Here is a 20,312-nt window from a genome sequence, read left to right on the forward strand (position 1 = left end):
TTGTGGTATGAGAAAACAATTTCACCTTTCACCGGGTCACTGAACTGTGGCCCAGGCATGTAAAAGTGACTAACTCCAATTCCATTATGTGTCTGCTGATGCATCACGAATTTACTAGTAAGGAAAAACAACTGTGGCTAATTAATTTAGATATTTTGTGTTAAGTCATGAACCATGGAGGTTTTGCCAGTTTGCTGGTTTGGAGCATTCAGGTGTGTGTGTGTGTGTGTTAGCACAATGCCACAATCTTCCCAGGAGTGGACGTCCCAGCTGATTCAGGTCAGACCGTACAATGCTCAAAGAAATTATTCTTAAAAAACGCCAAGAGCTACATTTGAGACTCTACAGGCTTCAGTTAGCATGTTAAAGATCTTGACAGCACAGTTAACGGAAAAAGACTAAAAACTATGACATGTTTACAAGGGTGGCCAGGAGAAAACCTGTTATCTCTGAAGAAAAACATGCCAGCACGGCTTAGCTTTGCCACAGGATCCGGGCACCTCGCAGTCATTGAGTCAACCACGAACTCCTCTGTTTACCAAAGTATTATAGAAGTCAAATGTGAGCCCATCTGTCCAACAGCCAAAGCTTGGCTGAAACTGGGTCATGCAGCAGGACAATGATCCCATGCACAGAAAAAGAAAAGAATCATGATGATGTCATGGACCAGCCAAAGTCCAGACCTCAACCTGATTGAAATGCTGTGGCGGGACCTTACGAGAGCTGTGCATTAATGAATGCCTGCAAACCTCAAAGAACTGAAGCACCGCTGTAAAGGAGAGAGGGCCAAAATTGCTCCACAACAATGTGAGACTGATCAAGTCATACAAAAAACAATTACTTGTTATTGCTGCTAAATGTGGTTCTACAAACTACTGAATCACCAGGTGTATTTTGTTTTTCACATGACTGCACAGAGTCCTGTGAAAACTGTCTGTTTCACATGACGGTACATATAGTGACCTCAATCTAACACTTTCCTTGTAAAAAACTGCTGTAAATCAGTAATCTGTATTTGATCACAGTACAACTCAATAATAAACACAATGAAGAGATTTAATCACATTTAAAAAGCATACCTTAGATGTCAGAGTCTCTTGGAATCTTTTGCTGTAAAAAAAAAAAAAAAAAAAACAGGAAAAAAAATAAGTTTGCTGAGGAAAAGAACTTTTTTTCATGGAAAACATCTATACAAACAAACTGAACACGGAACATTATCTAAGTCCTAAACAAAACACAAACAGTAAGCATAATCTCCAAAACAGATGACTTTCTCCTTGGGAAAGAAAGACTTTCATTACTTTTGTTTTGACATGGGAGCAAAGTTTGTTTGTGATGGTTAGACGTGGTTTGGTTTGGTTCATGATAATTAAAAATCAACATGAAACAGTTCAAGGGTTCGGGGGCCAGTCCGGTCACATGGAGAAAAGTTGAACACAAACTTTTGCGGCGTTAATGAAATGGGCAGTTTAGCTTCACAGCTCATGAAGCTGTGAACTGCTTGGAATGTCTTCACCTGCAAAATATCCACATGAGTACCTGGAACATGACCTGAGGGCAAAACACTAAAAGTAGCAAGATGAAGATTGACAGAGTCAGGTGTGCTTGTCCTCCTCACATAGTACCCTGCAGAAACAAAGCTTCTTGTTATCTAATACAGCTGCAAAGTCATTTTTAGTGCCATTCTTTAATATTTTATGAGGAGTTGGGAGGGTTGAAATGTCATGGGAAACGAGAAAAATGTAAAATATCGTACACTGAAGGTTTAACCGCTGCTTTACATCTGTGCAAATTCCTTAAACTCCAACTTCATTTGGTTAGTGATCATTAATAAAATTACAAAATAATGGACTTAGAGCTGGAAACCCCACCTCCTTGTCATCCATGTCATTACAGTTCTAAATATTGATTCTATTCAACACATTCATATCTTATTAACCATTACTAATACCTGCTTATTTTATTAAAGGCCACATGGGGCTAGAACATAACCCAACTTAAACTGGGTAAGATGTGAAGTACAAGAACAGCCAATGAAAAGACTGACATATAGTCAATTTTACAAAATAAAGCATGTTTCTTGGCAGCAGGAGAAGCTAAGAGCACCTGACAAAATCCAGGTATGCATTAGAAGTGCATGTAACTGTGTTATTAACCAGTGCATCAGCAAGCAACCTAAAAACTTTAACAGCTTGTCTAAAATCTAAGTTCACCACAAATAACATTGATAGCAATCTTTTCAAAATCTTTGGCAATATACAACAGCTTATTTAAAGGAGGAATTAAACCTTCTAAATACTTATATTTACATCTGTTAAAATTCAAAACACTTAGAATGCTCATTAAGAGTTAATGAGTTTCCTTCCTCATAAATCAAGCCAAAAATATTTTAAAAACCACACTGATTACATCCTAGCTTGCAGACTTGTTCTACCTTGCCTTTTCCAGATGCATTGCTGCATTTCCTTTCATATCACCAATAGTGATATGATCTACAAGTATGTGCACTGTATCTCCTGCCTACTCCTACATGTGCAGCTTTGTGCGTGAGATGAAAGCAAAATAGGAAACCTGCTTGTTTACAGTCTTCTGTGATGTTATCACTAGGCATAGAGTGGACACAACAGGCTATGTAAATGAAAACCTACATAAAAATATGCTGTTCATCCCTCACAGGATGACTGTTTCAACCAACTGTTCTAATGAACAGACTTAAAGAAGCCTCAAGTGAATGACAGACACAACACTGGATTGGCAGCCTGTTACTAAACTTTTAACCCAATTCTTGTATAATTCTCTTTGAAATACAAAGGCATACACAAAAACAAGCAGGATGAAATGCTATATTGTTATGGAACAGGGCTGGTGCCATCATCAGATTATACCATCCAGGATAATACTGGTATAAATTTTCACATGACTGTGGTTAGCACTGTCACCTCACAGCAAGAAGGTCCTGGGTTCAAATCCATCCCAGGGCCTTTTTATGTGGAATTTGCATGTTTGGCCCTGGGATAGAGTGGCAACCTGTCTCACACCCTATGCCAGCTGGAATAGGCTCCAGTCCCCCGTGATACTACACTGGATAAGCAGAAGAAAATGGATGGATGGAAAAAAAAAAGTGTTACCTTATGATATCAATGATATAGCAACACTATGTGTTTATGTTCTCTAGCACAATGGCACCTGTCCGGTCCAGGAGCTGTAGCAAGCAGAATTAAGGACCAAATGTTCTGTTGTGCCAAACACATTCACTTTGCCAAGAGGAGCTCCATGGACTCTCTACAGGATCCTCTTGCTAGTCTTTTTCTTTTATGTATTAACTGATTTTATTATTCACATAAGTTTACAGTACTAGTCAAAAGTTTATAAATATATATAAATAGGTGAGTGTGTCCAAACCTTTGTATGGTATTGTATGTGTACCTTTGCAACACCAGAGCTGATAGCTTGGGGAGGGGCAGATTAGCAAAAAGAAAAGAGAAGCAAAAAAAGGAAAAGTGTGTGTATGGTGTGTGTGTGTGTGTGTGTGTGTGTGTGTGTGGTGGTGGTGGTGGGGGGGGGCACAACTTGTCACCAACTGCTGCATCTGTAATGAAACACATTCAAAGAAAAAAAACAAAAAACAAACAGCACCTGAAAGAGAGAACAACAACAATTGATGCACAAACATACGATCTTGCTGTGTTGTGCGTGCTTGTGTGTTTGACATAACATATACATAAAAATGAGGGTGAGAAGCCCCAACAACACCCCCCGGAAGCCAGAGGCAGAAAAAGACCCAGGAGACATGGGCTGATCACAGCTTCCCAACAGCACTGAAGACCCAAAGCCTCACATTACGATGACAGCTGTATGCCCGTCCCAGCAGAAGGAAGAGGGAGGCCTCAGACGGAGCCCCCACAACATAACAAAACATCCATCCACGCACCCCGGAATCCCAAAGCACCCAGACATGTCTGAGAGCGAGTGCAGCATGCCATCCATCCTTTTTCTTCCACTTATCTGGGGCTGGGTTGCGGGGGCAGCAGCCTAAGCAGAGAAGCCCAGCCCTTCCTCTCCCCAGCCACCTTCTCCAGCTCATCTGGAGGGACCCCAACGCACTCCGAGGCCAGCCAAGAAACCAAGAAACTATTAATATTAATAATAGGGGTGGGAATCTCCAAGCACTCTACGATTCGATTCGATTACGATTCAGAGGACTGCGATTCAATTATAAAACGATTATCGATGCATCTTGGTAGTAGCAATCCATGATGAATTAACTTCAATTTTATTTCCATTTTAAAACTCCCATTTTATTTTATATTAATATTAAATCAAATGAAAGCAATATGGCAAGTACAAGGCCACACATTCCAGAGAACTGAACAAAGAAATACAAACTGAAAAAGTGCACCTGTAGCAGCATGTTTGTAGTAAATTAACAGATTTCAGCAAATGCCAACTCTTAACCAACATTATGTGCAAACAACAAACAAATATGTGGTACCAAAACCACAACTTCCACACAAGAGTAGAATTATGTGTTAGCAGCTCTCATACAAAAATAATGCTTGTTGACTTCAGCTTATTTTGAATAACATGGTTCCTCAGATGCATCTAAGAATCGAAAATTTCCCGCACCCCTAATTAATAATTTATTATGCGACAATATTATGCAGGCTCCAGAAGAATTACAAGGTTCAACTAAATTCTTAAACACGTATGTCCAGGAAAAACACTACCTAGGCTACTTTTGTGCTTATATATTACTGATACTGTATGACTATATGTAAAGCTGCATCATTACTATTACACTCTAATGATGCTGCATATTGTGGCATCATTAGCATATTGCATATTGTAACAGATTTAGACTCTGAATTTGACAGCATGTCATCACTGAAAGCAGCTCACTGGAAAAGAAGGATGGAAAATGCCTTCATTTTTTTTTTTTGCACCAATAAATGCTGCTGCTTGCAAGCTGCAATCACCAATAAAATGTTAAGTATTCTTTTAATATCATCATAAATATCATTATTGCAAATTTCCTTGAAATATCATACATGATTTTAAGGCTATATCACCTTCCCCTAGTATGGGACATTGGAGAGAGCATTAAGGGCAACAAAGAATTTGCAGGTAGAGCTGGTAATTGAGCTCCAGTTAAACACCCGAAAATGTGATCTCCTGAAACCCGTATTCTAACTCTAGGTCAAGGAACATGCCATTCTTCTTGCCATTTTAGGACGGCTGCAAACAAATCTCGTAATCTCTCATGCGATGTTAAAACAAGATTAAAAATGGATGGACACTGGACAGCGAATAAAGCAGAAGAGCAAATGACAGGATCTGTAAACACCACGCTCTGTAATTTCACCAACCTGAAGACTTGAACAGACTTGGCCGAACAACAAAACAAATATAATCTCCAGCTTCACTTGCTGGTGATCAGACTTGTTGCTACAACAGCAACTCTACAAAACAGCCTGGTTTTGTAGCAATCAGGATCCTAAAGTTGTTTTAGCAGCAAACGACTGCATCATATGTACCATTAGTAAGCATAGCAACAGAATCAACATCGTTTAAGAAAAGCGTCTCCTTTCTCTCTTTTCCGTCTGTATTTAAACAGCACCATGTTACAGCTTGCATGATCGCCAGGCATTTGGATTAAGTGGTTAATTTCCTCTTACACCACATACAAGAAAGTCAACAATAACATTTCTTCCTAAATTTTCCAACCAGCCTTTCTATCTGATATCCCTGGCAGTCTCTACATAGAGGTGCCAATTCTCAGCTCACATAACAACGTGATTGGTGGACCATCTGGAGAAGGTGATGTGACACTGCTGCCCCTGATTGCAAGTGGTGATGACAAGCCAAAGGAGTAAAAGAAATGCAGATTTGAGAGAGATAGATTATGTGTATGTGAGTGATGACGAGAATCAGTTTGAAAATAACGGAGAGACTGAGTCATAAAGACAGAGTGAAAAAAAAAAAAAGGGGCAGAAGAGAAGAAGCAGCATTTATCTAAGAAAGAAACAACAAGGTTACAAACAACATTTTACAAAGCAGCAACCCACGGAGGTGACGCTGGACTGAGATGCTGTAAGCAGGCACAAACCTCTTGGGGAAGGTGAACTTCACAGCATTCTGGATGAAGCCATAGCAGCAAGGACTAATAACAAAGGCGGCTCCAGCCTGGATGCAGTGCTCCATTACCATATCTGTTGCAACGCCACATGCGTGAAGGGCAACCTGAATTGGAACAGACAAAGAAATAAAATACAAAAAAAAAAAAAAAAAAAGTGTTGCTTTCACCAATAAAGTGATCTTGAAAGCCTTTTCCAGAAGCCAAACCAAAACTAAGGGTGTGCACTCTATTCCACTGATTACTTCATAATGTCTGCTGCTATTAAATAAATCTATGCTCTCAAAGGTGCAGATGCTGGGACTAGCAGCAAACAAAATATATCAGTGCTTTTAGAGTACAAGCACGGATGCATCAGGATTCCTATTGACAGGGTAAACTGTGCGTGGTGATGAACACCTAGCTATGCATTAGTAATGGTGTGGTTATATATTGGATTGCAGAACGGTACTAAGAGACCCAATATCCATCATTCCTGGCCTGTCCATCTGCAAACATACATTATGACTCCTCAAGGGCAGCGAGTTTAACATCCAAAGCGCAGCTGTAACATAGCTTCCTCTCAGTGGCCAAAGAGATCCGCTGTTAATGGCCCAAATAAAATGCACTATAAACAGCCTGATCTGGCTGTCTCTGAAATTAACCCCATTCAACTCATGCAGCAACCTCCAAAGTCTTCTTGTGTTTTCCAAGAAGTCATCACTTGGCGTCTGTGAGTCTGAATTAACTGCATGTTGCCTTGACAGCAGTGCCACAGAGCAGAAGGTCAGAGCTGATCGGGACACGACTGAGCCAACATTGAGCCAGGACTGCCTGCAGCACCACACACAGAGACTCCGAGCCAAACCTCCACCCATAAAGTCAGTGGAATTTTTTGGACAATGGGAACATTTCTTAGAGGGTCTTAAAGTCTTTCCTGAAACTGAACATTTGAATGTTTAATTTGAGTCTCTGATTAAATAGTCATCCAAAAAATCCAAAAGTATTCATTCATAAAGATGTGTATCATTTTAAACATGAACCCATTAAACGAGACTGAATTTTTAAAAATAACCAGAAACTGAAAATTGGCAAATTAACATCAATTACTTCCATTACTTTGTATCCATTTGACACCTAATCTTGCTTTTATTCATACTTTTCTTAACAGCATGTTGTAGACAGATGATTAGGAGGAGCGGTTGCTATCAGAAATTACACGATGTTACACCTCTTCACATCTAAGGCAAAAATAATTAACAAAGTGACGCCATCACTCATTCCCAGCTTCTTAATGTTGTACATTAGTCATGCTGTAGTAAATCCTAATTACATTTTGTAACCTTTAGCCTTCATTTACCACAAACACAAAGCCATTCAATTAAATAAAAAAACACAACTGAAATGAAACACATTCTCACACATCTTCATAACTAATGCTGTATTTACAAGTTCCGATATAACCGTCATCTCTGCTTCATCAGCTGCTAAGAATATTTTTGTCTGTTGTCAGTGGCATTGATAAAGCGCTGCCCCCAACTTAACATGTTCATGTTCTGAGTGCAGCTAATTAGAAATGCATAATGAAAGGTGAAAATGTAAAAGAGGCCAATTTAAATCTCAAAGCCCCACCAAATTACACGCATATCCTGCTGAGCATTGCCTCAAGACAAAGCGTGTTGAAGAAGAAATCCTAATACGCACTGCTAAAACTATGTTCATATTGAGCTATCTTTTCGGGGGAGAAAAAGCTTTTTCTGGCTGCATTATTCTCTCAACAATCACATCACAGAAATAATGAGGCTTCATTATTCACTCTTATTCCAGTAATTGTATCCCTCTCCAGGTCTATCTGGGCCTGAGACAGAACAAGTTCCTGCAATACAGCTAATTATTAATTAATCGACATCATCCGCATTTGCAAAATTGTGCTGCAAGGCTGTGCAATAGTTTTAGGATCTTTTTCTTACTATGGTCGAGTTTTGAATGTTCAGGTCTGTCTGTTTCACTAATTTTGTTACATATGGACAAATGCATGCTCACCTGTGCTGACCAGGCTATATTGACTCTGATTACACAGAACTAAAGAGCTGTTTCCCTCTCAAAGATGGACGCAATGATGTCTTTTACTTGAGGTGATCAAACTCAATCTTAACTCTGTCTTTAAAAAGAACCAAGATTATAAAGAGAATAGAAAATAATACAAAAACACCATTAGTATCAGAGCTGCACCTGATAAAGACACCTGGCACTTAATCAATACCAATTTTTTACATGAAGCTCAAACTAATACCAGCCAGCACATTTTCTGCACACAAACATAAAGGCAAGTGAAAGAATCAATTGCAAACAATCAGACTCTTTAGCAGAAGGAATAATGGACTTGGAGCCAATAAAATTCAAATCAACTTTAAGCTCGGCAACTTTTCATGCCTTTAAAGTCTGCAGACTGAAGCGTATCTGATGAGATAAAGGTTAAAAACTAAATACACTTTATACAGAGGTTGGTTCTGATATGAGGTTAACACTGGGGCCATGCAGCCAGTGTCTGCTCTTCAGACACCTCAAGACGAGCAGACAATGACTAACATTAGGAACACCTCAGGTTAATTAGCCTGATTAAACGAGCATGCCTAAAAATGGGACCATGTATTATACATAGTAGGATTAAAATTGATGTGATGGGTGGCTCCAACAGGTAGTTATAGCTCTGTGGTACAGGAAGAAGCTTAGCCAGAGCAAGAATCTCACACAGGGCAGAAAAGGGCAACACTTAATAACGGTTTTATACATAAACATATAGTACATGAATGCATCATGCGAAAGGAATCCATGTGTGTGTGAGGAAACATTAAGGCTAGGCTCTAAAAGACACTCAGACACTGAACAGATGAATAATCTGTGCCGTTTGTTTCTCGCCAAGTGGAACGAGTCTCAGTGGAGTGAGGATGCTGGAACAAAAGCTATTTCTAATTACAGCAGGTACATATATTTTTCTATTTGTCTCAAAGGAAGGTAAAGTAAGGCTACAAGAACAGCTGGCCTTTCTGGCAGCTACAACTATGTGTCTATGACACACAACTGTACAATAGAGCATTCATCAACCTGGGACTGTTCAGAGAGCCCAAACAAGGCAGGAAGAAGAAAAGTTTGAACTTGTGCTTTTGTTTTGTTTGTGTGAAAAATTCAAACATCCAGTGCACGTCCACAGTTAAGGACCTATTTGCTCTAAATTGATAATTATCACATCAAGAAGTCAAGAGCTCTGCAGATGAAGGTGGGTGTTAAATAGGACTGACAAGGGTTTCAGCTTCAGTGGAGAGTTCTCCTTACTGATGATTTTTTTTTTTTTTTTTATTGCTTTAACCCCATTTAGCATAATGTTTGACGGCCAGCCAGTTAAATATTTCGCTTTACTGAAAACATTTACTGTGTTGAATATTTATGCTTAAACACAAGCTGGAGAAATGCAGTGCACATTAGGAATTAAGGAAGGTCAAGATTCTTATATAAAAACTTAGATAAAATTGAAATGGCTGAAAACACTTTCTAATGATTATACTTTCCCTTCCAAATAGGATTCCTTCAGTAAAGCTCTGATGAGAGTATAAAGCAAATGAAAAGCATCTTTGGATAAAAGATTTATACAGCAAATAACAAAGAAAGAAAAGCAAGCAATTAGCGGTCCTCACTGAAGAGATCTCTAAACCCAAAGTTTTAAATTGTCTTGGTAAAAAAAAAACCTTTTGGCTTTTAAATAATCAGATAGGGAACACTGACATACACTGTTGTGATTAAAAGCGCCACTTCAGAAAATGAAAAGTTATTTTGGTCGCGCTCACTAAGATAATTTAAAGTTGACATTTACAGTCTCCGGAAAATGATGAATGACACGTTTCTCTGTGTCATGCACAGTTGCACTTTTTCTGAAATGTGCAAATATGTCAATGCTAAAAATACAGCGTTCAGGCACCTTGTAGTGAACCTGTGATTGTTGCAAAGTGGGAAATCGCACTTTGATTATGCAGTGTTAATCAAGTGCAGTGCTGTCTTCCAAAGCAAAGGTGGGCCTGTGCCTCGGAGCCAAAAAAGGTCAATGTGTGCAAAAGTCTTGAATCAGCCCATGACTGATAGTGTTCTTCAATCCAGTTTGCTTTTACTGCATTGGCAGTGTGTTTGGGATCACTGTCACACTCAATTCCAGATGGTATTGCACCGTGGATCAAACTCTGACTGTACCTTTCTGTGTTCATAATTCCATCAATTTCAGCCTCTGACTGAAATGCACACCCAAACCATGACAGAGCCTCCACCATCTTTTACCGATGGCTGTAGACACTAACTGTTGTACCTCTCTCTGCACATACTGATGACAATTTGAACCAGACCTGTTGCCACTGATTTTCAGTCCAGTTCTTGTGTAATTTGCCATATCTCAGCCTTTTCACCCTGTTTCCCTTCTTTGACAGCCACCCTTCCACTGAGACCATTTCTGATGAGGCTTCAGAGAAAAATAGATGGATCAGCTGAAGGGCCAGATGCATTTCTCAGGTCTTGTATCAGGTCACTGCTGGATTTTTTTTTTTTTTTTTTAAAGACATGACTTTCAGAGAGTGTTCAGATAGTGCTGTAGATAGCTTACTTTATCCTCCCCAAATGATCAGATATGAGAACTGGAAAAACTTTGAAAGACCTTCAGAAAGCCTCGAGAGTTATTGCTCAAGACTGACAAGAAAGTCTGGCTCCCTGGAAGGAAAACATAAAGAAAGAAGGGGTGGCTAAAGACTTCTGCACAGTATTGTACACATGCACACTCATAAAGCCAAATGCTGACAACTGTTTTGACACTGCAGTTCTGTTAATTATTGCAATAGTAAAATGTTTGAATTTGTAATGCAGTTAAAGATAGAAAAACACATTTCATCTCAGCAAGAGGAGGAGTGGGACAATTATCTGTGCACTGATTATCTGTATTTTCATAGAGAAGAGCTTTTGCTTCCAAAGCTTTAGAGTTTTTGTCCCAGATGTTATTACTAATTAAATTTTCCCTATTTTTTAACGTTCTCTTAAAAAGCCATTTAGTAAGTGAGAAAAACAATTTCCTTTAAAAGGTACTGTGCAAACTGGATTATGATTCAAACATAAATTTCACTGCAATAAATGAAATTAAGTCACTACTACTGCTACTGTGACTACTATATTACAGTAATTACAATTTACAATACCGTGAAATTATAGAACAGACGATACAATGACGACTCTTAATAGGCTTAATTTCAACCAGGGCTCTGGTGTAATTTTAGTGATTTTTACCATGACAAATAGATTTAACAATAATTGAGCTTGTTGTATTTTTGGTTTCTGTTATTCACGCATTAGGAACCTGAATTGGTTACCATAATGTCCACAGAAGCTTTGAATCATCACACAAATAATTCATCACTGTTTTTGTAGCAGTGCCCCTCGCTATGCTCACCCCAATGTGAAAAGGTCCAGTGAAGTAATCCAAATTGGCCTGAATGAAGCCAATGTTTTCCAGACCGAGCTCAGCACTGCGATTCTGAGCCCTGACCAAGGACTCCTCTTTGTTCTCTATGAGGATGACCTTAAATAAAGACAGAAAAAAGCCCGACTCTAAGTAGCTGAAATACATTTAAAATATCTGCCTACATGTGTGTAACAATATTTGACACACTGTAAAAAAATATACAAAAAAATGTTAAACAAATCACATCCTTTATGAAGATGCATTTACTGAATAGGAGTAAGAACCAGGGTTATTATAGTTAACGAAAACGAACGAAATAACGAAAACTGAAATTGAAAAAACATTGTCGTTAACTGAAATAAATAAAAACTATAATTAAAAGGAAAAAACGATAACTAATTAAAACTGAATTGTGAGTTTACAAAACTAACTAAAACTAACTGAAATTATCGATAAACTGACTTTCATTTTAAGCCTTGTGGATTGATATGAAATCATTGTTTCCGCTCTCCGAGTTTAAGCTGGGAGCGCCACAGGACAACTGTGTGAGTGCACATGTGCGTGCGCTCACCGCGCTGGTCCGCAAAGTAATGGCTGCGGTCTGCCGAGAAAGCGGCAGAGTCCCGTATGGAGGTTCTTTGAGTACAAACACCTGCACACGACCACAAGGTAATAACACACACAATCCAGCTACACAAGCATAAATGCGGACATGAGGTCGGCAACTTCTGTAGGTTGTGTACAGAGGCCGCAAAGACCCTGCAGGTTTAATTAGCGAGCATCTAACCAAGCTAGCTCCAAAACAGAAGCAGCTTCAGGTGGTGAGAACATCAGGATGCAGCTGGATTTGAGCTTTGACTCCTTCAAAGAGTTTGTTTTTGTTTAACACCACATGTAGGCGTTTTTAATCTGCTGCACTGATGCTGAAGTTTATTGTGGAGTTTATTGTAGAATTTATTGAGTTTGGGAATTCATGTTTTTCTTTGTTTCTCCCTGTTGATGTTCATGTGTGTCCTTAATATTACACAAATTTAGCATGTAGTTCTGCTGTCTTGTGAACAGCTGGTTGTTGAATATATTTCTTTAAACTGTATCTTTTGTCAAGTTTTCATTACACAATAGTCACTTTTGCGCCTTGAATCTTGCACCTGATTAGGTATGAAAATACTAAAACTAATACTGAAACTAACTGAAACTAACTAAAACTAAGCATGAAACCAAAAATAAAAACTAATAAAAACGAGCAAAACCACTCTGAAAACTAATTAAAACTAACTGAATTAGAGAAAAAAAAGTAAAAACTAACTAAAACTAAACTATAATGTAAAATCCAAAACTATTATAACCCTGGTAAGAACACTTTATTATCACTGATTAATGTAATAGATGAGTCTGTAAAATCTAACATTTTTAAAAAAATGCCTGTAAAAAGTAACCACATTCAAAAACGATGCTTAACACAAAGGTAACAAACATTAACACGCATGCACACAACATCTCCAAACACGTTACCTGGCAATCTGGAAGCATGTGAGCGACAACAATCCCTACGTGGCCCTGAGAAAGAGCACAAAAATTAAGAACAAGAAAATGCATGAAAAGAGAACAGCACGCATCAAAGAGGGCATCAGCAGAGCTATGATTAGTGCCGCCCTTTCCAACCCTGACCCATGCTGCGCTACTGCGCCGAGCCTGCATTTTCATTAGTACAATTACCAGTCTGCTTGTGTGCACCGGCCAGCAACAAAAGGCATTTAAAAGGGAAGAAACACGCCAGAGAGTGAGAACACCGTTCCTTTCAGCTGGTCCCTAATGGAGCAGCTATCTAATGTAGCCCTGGTCAGGTGTAGTGATAAATATGCATGCAGAGCTGAACTGATGGATGAATACTCGTACTGTTCCACTGCAGAAATCCACGATGGTGTATCCTGGCCTGGCGAGCTCTGTAACCATAGCAACCAAGTTATTCAGCTGTTGCATCTTCCTGACTGCTCGGATATTTGACATTTTCCCTGCAAAAAAAAAAAAAAAAACAGGTTTTAACAGCCAATTCATCAGAAAACCCAATTAAGAGATAAAATAAAAATGCCAGAGAAGACAGCTATCACACATAAATTGAATTTTGTTATGATTACAAAAGCTTACTTTATAGTTCAGCTGATCTGAGTCAACATTAACTAATTACAATAAACACGGTCCTTTAGAATAAAACACATTTTTCATTACTGTAATGTCTTCCTTCCTTCTGCTGTCAGGGAACAAACAGGCTTTCCCGTAACTGCTCAAATTATGATTTACAACAAGCTATTTCAGGTAATGGTTATAGCACACAGATGAAAAAGGCCTCCACTCACTCATCAGCATGTTTCTGGCCAACAGGGACTGTGAACAATCTTTCAACATCATAAAAAGCGGACCTTCGAGCCAAAAATCAAATGTCCCCTCGTTGGTGGCAGGGTTTTCTGCTGCTGTGCGAGCAGTATGTACCTCATTAACTCAAAGCACATTGCAGGCTCCTGGCTCCTGCATCTTCCGTTTTCCAGCACGTCACGTCGGCAGTGAGCCGTTGACACGCTGTGAGGACACCGTCTCTGGTCCATAAATCCAGAGTGATGAGTGTTTCATTTACCCCTGAGTTACACCCTCATAATCAGACGACCGGAATAACAAAATAAAAATATCCCTACAATTTCCAGCTCACACTGCTTCATATACAATAACAGGAAGGGAGAGGCGACATTAAAAAAAAAAAAAAACACGATTTTCATTCTGCCTCAAATGGGAAATTTCACAAAGGGAGCATTCAGCCTCTCACGCTGGCTGTTACTGAGCTCATCACAGTCATAGGGAGAGCGCAATCCATTAGGTGAATACAGAGAAACATTGGCAGGATGCTGACAAGACTGCTCTTCATTTGGATGGATAATTTACATGGCTGCAGATATTTCTATATATCCACAGTTTAATCCCATAAAGGCCTTAAAAGAGAGCGTTTCTGAAGGCTGTGAACAGAATTAGATTTTAATTTTAAATTAAAGTGCAGAATGTGATAAGATTGAAGGTGCAGAAATGAAGAGGAGGGTCCAGGATGTCTCATTAACCACGCGTAATGATTGACGTGAAAGATGCAGCACACGGGAGCTTTAAAACAACACAAGCTTATCATCAACCGATAACGCTGATAAGACAAACGTGACCCACTCTGATGCTCTTCTGACACTCAATTTCACTAATCTGACAGCATGTCTGCTTCAAGTATGAAGAAGCACTTCACTCAGTTACTTTCCCACAAAAATCTCACTAGGTCAGACCCAGTACCGCTTTCAACATGATACGAGTGTGACTGCATACAGTCACGTTAACTGACAGGTACCCACCAGTTTATGACTGTGCATGCCTCTTGTGCATGTTTGCGAGTTGCTTACCTCACTGGAGAATCCACTTAACAGCAATAACATGGCACACACACACGGCATTTTATCTTATCTCTGTTTCTAATTTGCAGTGAGATTAAGGCATTAACCTATGATGCCTCTCTCTCCCTCTCTGAGCCTGTGAGGGATGGGCAAAGCAGGGTATAGCCATCTCAGCAGCACCATCCAGCACAAACACGGACACAAAAGTTTGGTTACACTTTCCCTGAGTCGACAGTGACAGTTCTCAACAAAAACTGTAAAGTCAAATCAACCAGTGGCTATCTAAATTACTATTGTTATGTCTGAATGAAGACCTAAGGAACATAAATGAAAAAGTGCCCAATGTCTCAGTGAACGAAAGAAAGTCAGGTTGCTGTTCTTATGTCTGAAAAGGGATTTCTAAGCAAAACACATTCAGCAGACATGGAGCAACATTCACCTTCGCTAGCAGGGAGAACTGCAGACTCTGACATTATGCATGTGTCCATCACTACTAGTGTAGAGAATAATAAAGTTAAAATGAAACCATGAATTACTGTCACTTTAGTGGCTGCAAGTCTGGCCCGAAAGATTGTTTAGAAATGAATCTTTTGTTTTGTTAAATATCTTGTCCAAAATGTCCAACGTGAACTCATAATAGCTGTTGATATAGTTGTAGAAGTACAACAAAAATTACTGAAGGCACAAAAAAGCTAAGGTAATTTTTAAAAATTTGTACCAAACACATCCTTAAAGTTGTTTGTGTTGCATAAGAAAAGCAACAGCAAAAAACAAAACAAAATATAACTGGAGTCCAAAGGGTTTGCGTGTTCCTTCTTTAAGCTGGTTTTATAGACTTAAAGATACGTCACCTCGCAGTTACAGGTCATAAACTACAGATTGATATTGCCATAAGATTGATATTGATTTGGTGATTTAAAAAAAAAAAAAAAATTCCGATATATCGGACAATATTTTTATCAGACACCATAAACATAAACACATTTCCCCAATGTTTGTTATATGTAGTGATTGATTCATCTATGGTTTGCCTGCTTGGATCAACTAGTTGTTGTGTTTGTGGCGTTCCAGTGTGTTTACAACAGGGACGTTGCAGAGTGCCATCTGGTGGCCAAACTATGCAACACTCGTACAACGACACTCGTAACGCGGTTGAAGGGTGTTTCTCCTGTTTCTTTACTTTTTAAATTTTGATCTCTGAGCTGTCATATATGGAAAAGGATTAAGGCCACTGAAATAAATATTTATGGGCCATGACTTTTTCCTCAGAACTACAAAAAAGTCTTTCAAGTCAGGATTGTGGAAAAAAAAGTCATGAACCCAATTTTTTTTTTTCCCAGTGCCCCTAATTTTCTTTCATAGTTATAAATGCCAATACAAATAAATTGTCAATATTGCTAATATTGGCTGATAATATCAGTCTGTAATTAAATAATTCAGTTGAGTAAGTAGTCAACTACCGGCTTGAAAAACTGTAACACTACAAAAGTTTTTGAAGTTCAGGGCCTCAAAGGTGGATTAAATTTACTACATTTCATATGAACTTCATAAACTATGAGGTACATAGAGCAGAGGCCATAAAGCCAGGAACACAGGAGCGTCTTGCTTTGGTCAGTGGTATTAGCCACCACACCACTGAGTTGAGGATGTAAAATGAGAAATATAAATGGGAACACACTGCAAACAATACTGGACCTTTTCATATAGGCTTGATGACAAAAATGATAATCTTGTTTCATAATACCCAAGATTATCTAACATTTAAAATGGGTAATATATAAAGGCAATTAAATATTCCAGGAAAGCACTTCAAACTTTATAGAAGAGACTGAAATAGAGACCTTTTTATTTTCTCTTTATTTTAAGAAATGGTTTAGTATGTGGGGGGGGGGGGGGGGATCAATATCTTAATTAAAGATACAAATGGTTAGTTTTAATCTGTATCATTCACACAGAAAGAGACATCAGTTCCCTTACAACCTCATTTCAGTTTTTTTAGTCCTCCCTCTACACATCAAACTACACCGAGGGGCCTATTAAATGATTTAACATTAATTAACATATTGATCTTTAGTTCTTGCTTGCACAATTGCTGGAAATATGCTCTCTATCAGCACTAACTGCAATAAAAGTTATTATTTTACTGCATTAAACTCCAAGATGAATACTTCAATATGCTGGTTAAGCCATCCATGAAGAGGCTTCCCCAGACTTTTCCATGGGACATCAATGTGTTGCAGGAGGACCTCAGCAAAAACAAAACAAAAACAAATTGCAATCCGTAGTATCAATCCATACTGTATGGTTAAAATTGGGTAACTTAAAATTCATGAAAAAGATTATGGTTTGAACAAAAGTGTACAGTCTTACTAAGTGCTGCAAGAGTCTGTGCACAGCACTGCTAGATCACAATGAAAATGCATCAGCAATGTTAACGCCTCATCATCTCATCTCATCATGCTAATGTTTGCTATTTGGCACAAAAAAAAAAAAAACCACAACTGAGGCTGATGGCAATATTCATTTTGGAAATATTTGGACATAAAACAAAACACTGGACTCTGTTATAAGTACCAGGGTCCAAAAAAAACACCTCAGCAAAGCATATAGCACATTTAAAGCCAGGAGGGTGGGGGCGGGTAGGGTTCATGGTGCCATTGGAGACAAGGGGGGTCAGGGCATTATGGAGCCAGGACCTAGCTCCCCGCCCAAAGTTTGCTGATAGTGATGGTCGTGTGTCGGCGGTCGTGGTACACCAGATCCCAGGTAACGCAAATCACAGAGAGAAGGGAGGGGGGAAGATCATCTTTTACACATCCCAGAGAGATAAGATTACCTCAGTAAATCCAATGGTCCAAACTGCTTGGTTAGCATCCTCGCTGTGCAGACACGTACCCTTATCTCCAGATCTAATCCCTTTCACCTGCGAGCACGTCCGCAGCTGGACTGCGAGCATCCAGCTTGCGCCTCAGGTCCAACAGGTATTGAGTCTGAGTCTGCATGGTTCTGCATAGCCCATCCATCTGGTTAAGCAGTCTCACGAGGGGCTGAACTGCTGCCCAGATTCTCTTAATTTCCCGGTAAATCAGGCATCCTCCAAGCCCAGACAGAAGAAATCCCGTTACCAAAAAGCCGAATATGTATACGTCTTCCACATCCTCAACCGAAAGACACACAGGTCTCCACATGCTCCACGAGTCAATGACGTATCCGACCGGGTCTGTTCCACTAGGACATGCGGGCTCCCCTTTCCTCGATCTCATAGTGGAGAAAATACGGTCAGTGGTGTTGAGGGCCCAGATCCGGTTTGTCAGATCCATGTTGATTCTTATTCGGACGGTGTGTAAGAGAGGCACTTACAGCGAGCAGCAAAGCAGGGTAAATAGGGGAGGGCAGGAGAGAGAGAAGGATGCGACCGTCACCGTCAAGAGCAGGAAGAGCACAAATCCAAGGAGTAATGCTCAGGAAAAATGCAAAAAAGACAAGAGTTACATCTAAGACCCTACAGGCCTCATTCAGCATGTTAAATGTTAAAGTAAAGACTGAACAAGTAAAGCTTCTTTAGAAGGACTGTCAGGAGAAAGCCAATTCACTCTAAAAAGAACATTGCAGTGCAACTTGGGTTTGCAAAGTTGCATCTGAACCAAACCACAAAACCTATGGAACAACACACTTTGGATAGACGAGACCAAAACAGAGATGTCTAGACATAATGCACAGTACCATGTTTGGTGAAAACCAAACCCTGCCTATCCGCACAAATACCTCATAACAACTATGGGGCCTTAAGAGAGCCTCAATGAACTGAAGTAATGCCAAGAGTGGGCGCAAGTTCCTCCATATCAATGTGAGAAACTGAAAATCATACAGAAAAGCATTACTTCAAGTTATTGCTGCTAAAGGTGTTTCTACAAGCTATTCAATCAAGGGGTGTACTTAATATTATACGCACTGTTTCTGCATCCTGGCTTTGGTTTTTGTTATAAATAACGACATGATATACTATGTCATGTATTGTTGTTCAACTTAGGCTGTATTTACCTCATTTTAAGATCTGGTAATGACTAGACATGTAAAACCTTAGAAATGACAGTGTGTAGTTTATTTTTACATAGACATTTAAAGCTATACCACTGTCTTATAGTAAACACACAGAGCTATTTATCGATGATCCAACAACAATATCACAACATGATGTCAGGGTTGCCAGCTAGAATGATAGCATAAAGGGAAGTGAATATAAACACTGCGCCTGAATGAAGCTCAGTCAAATAAAATACAGCAATTGTGACACAGAAGCCTCAAAGGTCTTATCCATGCCCTAACTTACAATAGAAACCCAATCACACACCATGTAATTCACACAGAGCTCACTCAGAGAGGGGCCTTTCTGCAGAGATTGTTTCTCCACTTTTTTCCCTTATGCATCCCAACTAGATGTTCTGTCCCCCAGTCACTTTACTTATAAAATGAAACCAACTGGAGCAAACGCAAATATGACAGAAACTGCCTGCAACTATCATCTAGCCCAACCCAAATGATCCGCTAGCAAGCAGAGCTGTTTGACAGGTACACATTAACTCACCTCTCCTCTGTCATTACTAAACCAGTGTTTCAGCAATTAGTCAGGCATTGTCCTTTACAGCATTATGCCAAGTAATTATAAAAAACATGCATAAATTATCTCTAATGGTGAGAAAATTGACAACAAAGATTCAATCTATTCATCTGAAACCATGGTAGAAGAAATTAAAGCTAACGGAAAGACTCCTTCAAGCTGAAACACAGCATCACTAATCCTTGGTGTGTAGTGGACAAACAACACACTGACAGACCTGAGTGAACAATATCTCATTTAGTGACAGAATGACAAAAAAAACACATCAATAACACAGAAAAATCATTATAATCAAGCCAAACAGAAATTCCCTGATAGATTTAAGATAGCTGCAGCTATTTATAGTTTTTGCAGTGTATATACTCTTACATACAACATAACATCAAGTCAGTATTTTTGAAATTTTTGTTTTGCCTGACTGCAAGGGAGAGAATATTTTTTTCATAGGTCATATTACACAGACACAATTTCAGCCTTCAATTGAAAATGTAATTGCTTCTTTGTTCCGGATTATATTCCCTTGACCTCTTAGTATATTCTGCTGACATGGTCCTTTGGTTGGAATCTGATGGGGCTCAGGTGTTTTCTTCTCAAAGAGGTTTGTGTTTAACCTCCTTCTGCAGGCGAATGTGAGACGAAAGCAAGTACGCTGATGTTGGCAGAGGTTATGAACAGGTG

General features: G+C 39.2%; 1 protein-coding gene across 2 annotated transcripts in view; it reads right to left on the reverse strand.

Annotated features, from left to right (window-relative positions):
* gstcd (glutathione S-transferase, C-terminal domain containing) overlaps positions 1–20,312 on the reverse strand; it is a 67,388-nt gene that overhangs the window by 10,675 nt on the left and 36,401 nt on the right. For both annotated transcript variants that reach the window (XM_030739055.1, XM_030739047.1), the window contains 5 exons: positions 13,497–13,612; positions 13,113–13,157; positions 11,589–11,717; positions 6,107–6,240; positions 1,080–1,110 (listed from right to left, as the gene is read on the reverse strand). In XM_030739055.1, coding sequence (XP_030594915.1) covers positions 1,080–1,110; positions 6,107–6,240; positions 11,589–11,717; positions 13,113–13,157; positions 13,497–13,612 — 455 coding nt within the window. The remainder of the gene's footprint in view (positions 1–1,079; positions 1,111–6,106; positions 6,241–11,588; positions 11,718–13,112; positions 13,158–13,496; positions 13,613–20,312) is intronic.

The sequence above is a fragment of the Archocentrus centrarchus genome, chromosome 1 (assembly GCF_007364275.1).
Source record: "Archocentrus centrarchus isolate MPI-CPG fArcCen1 chromosome 1, fArcCen1, whole genome shotgun sequence".
Taxonomy (NCBI): Eukaryota; Metazoa; Chordata; class Actinopteri; order Cichliformes; family Cichlidae; genus Archocentrus; species Archocentrus centrarchus.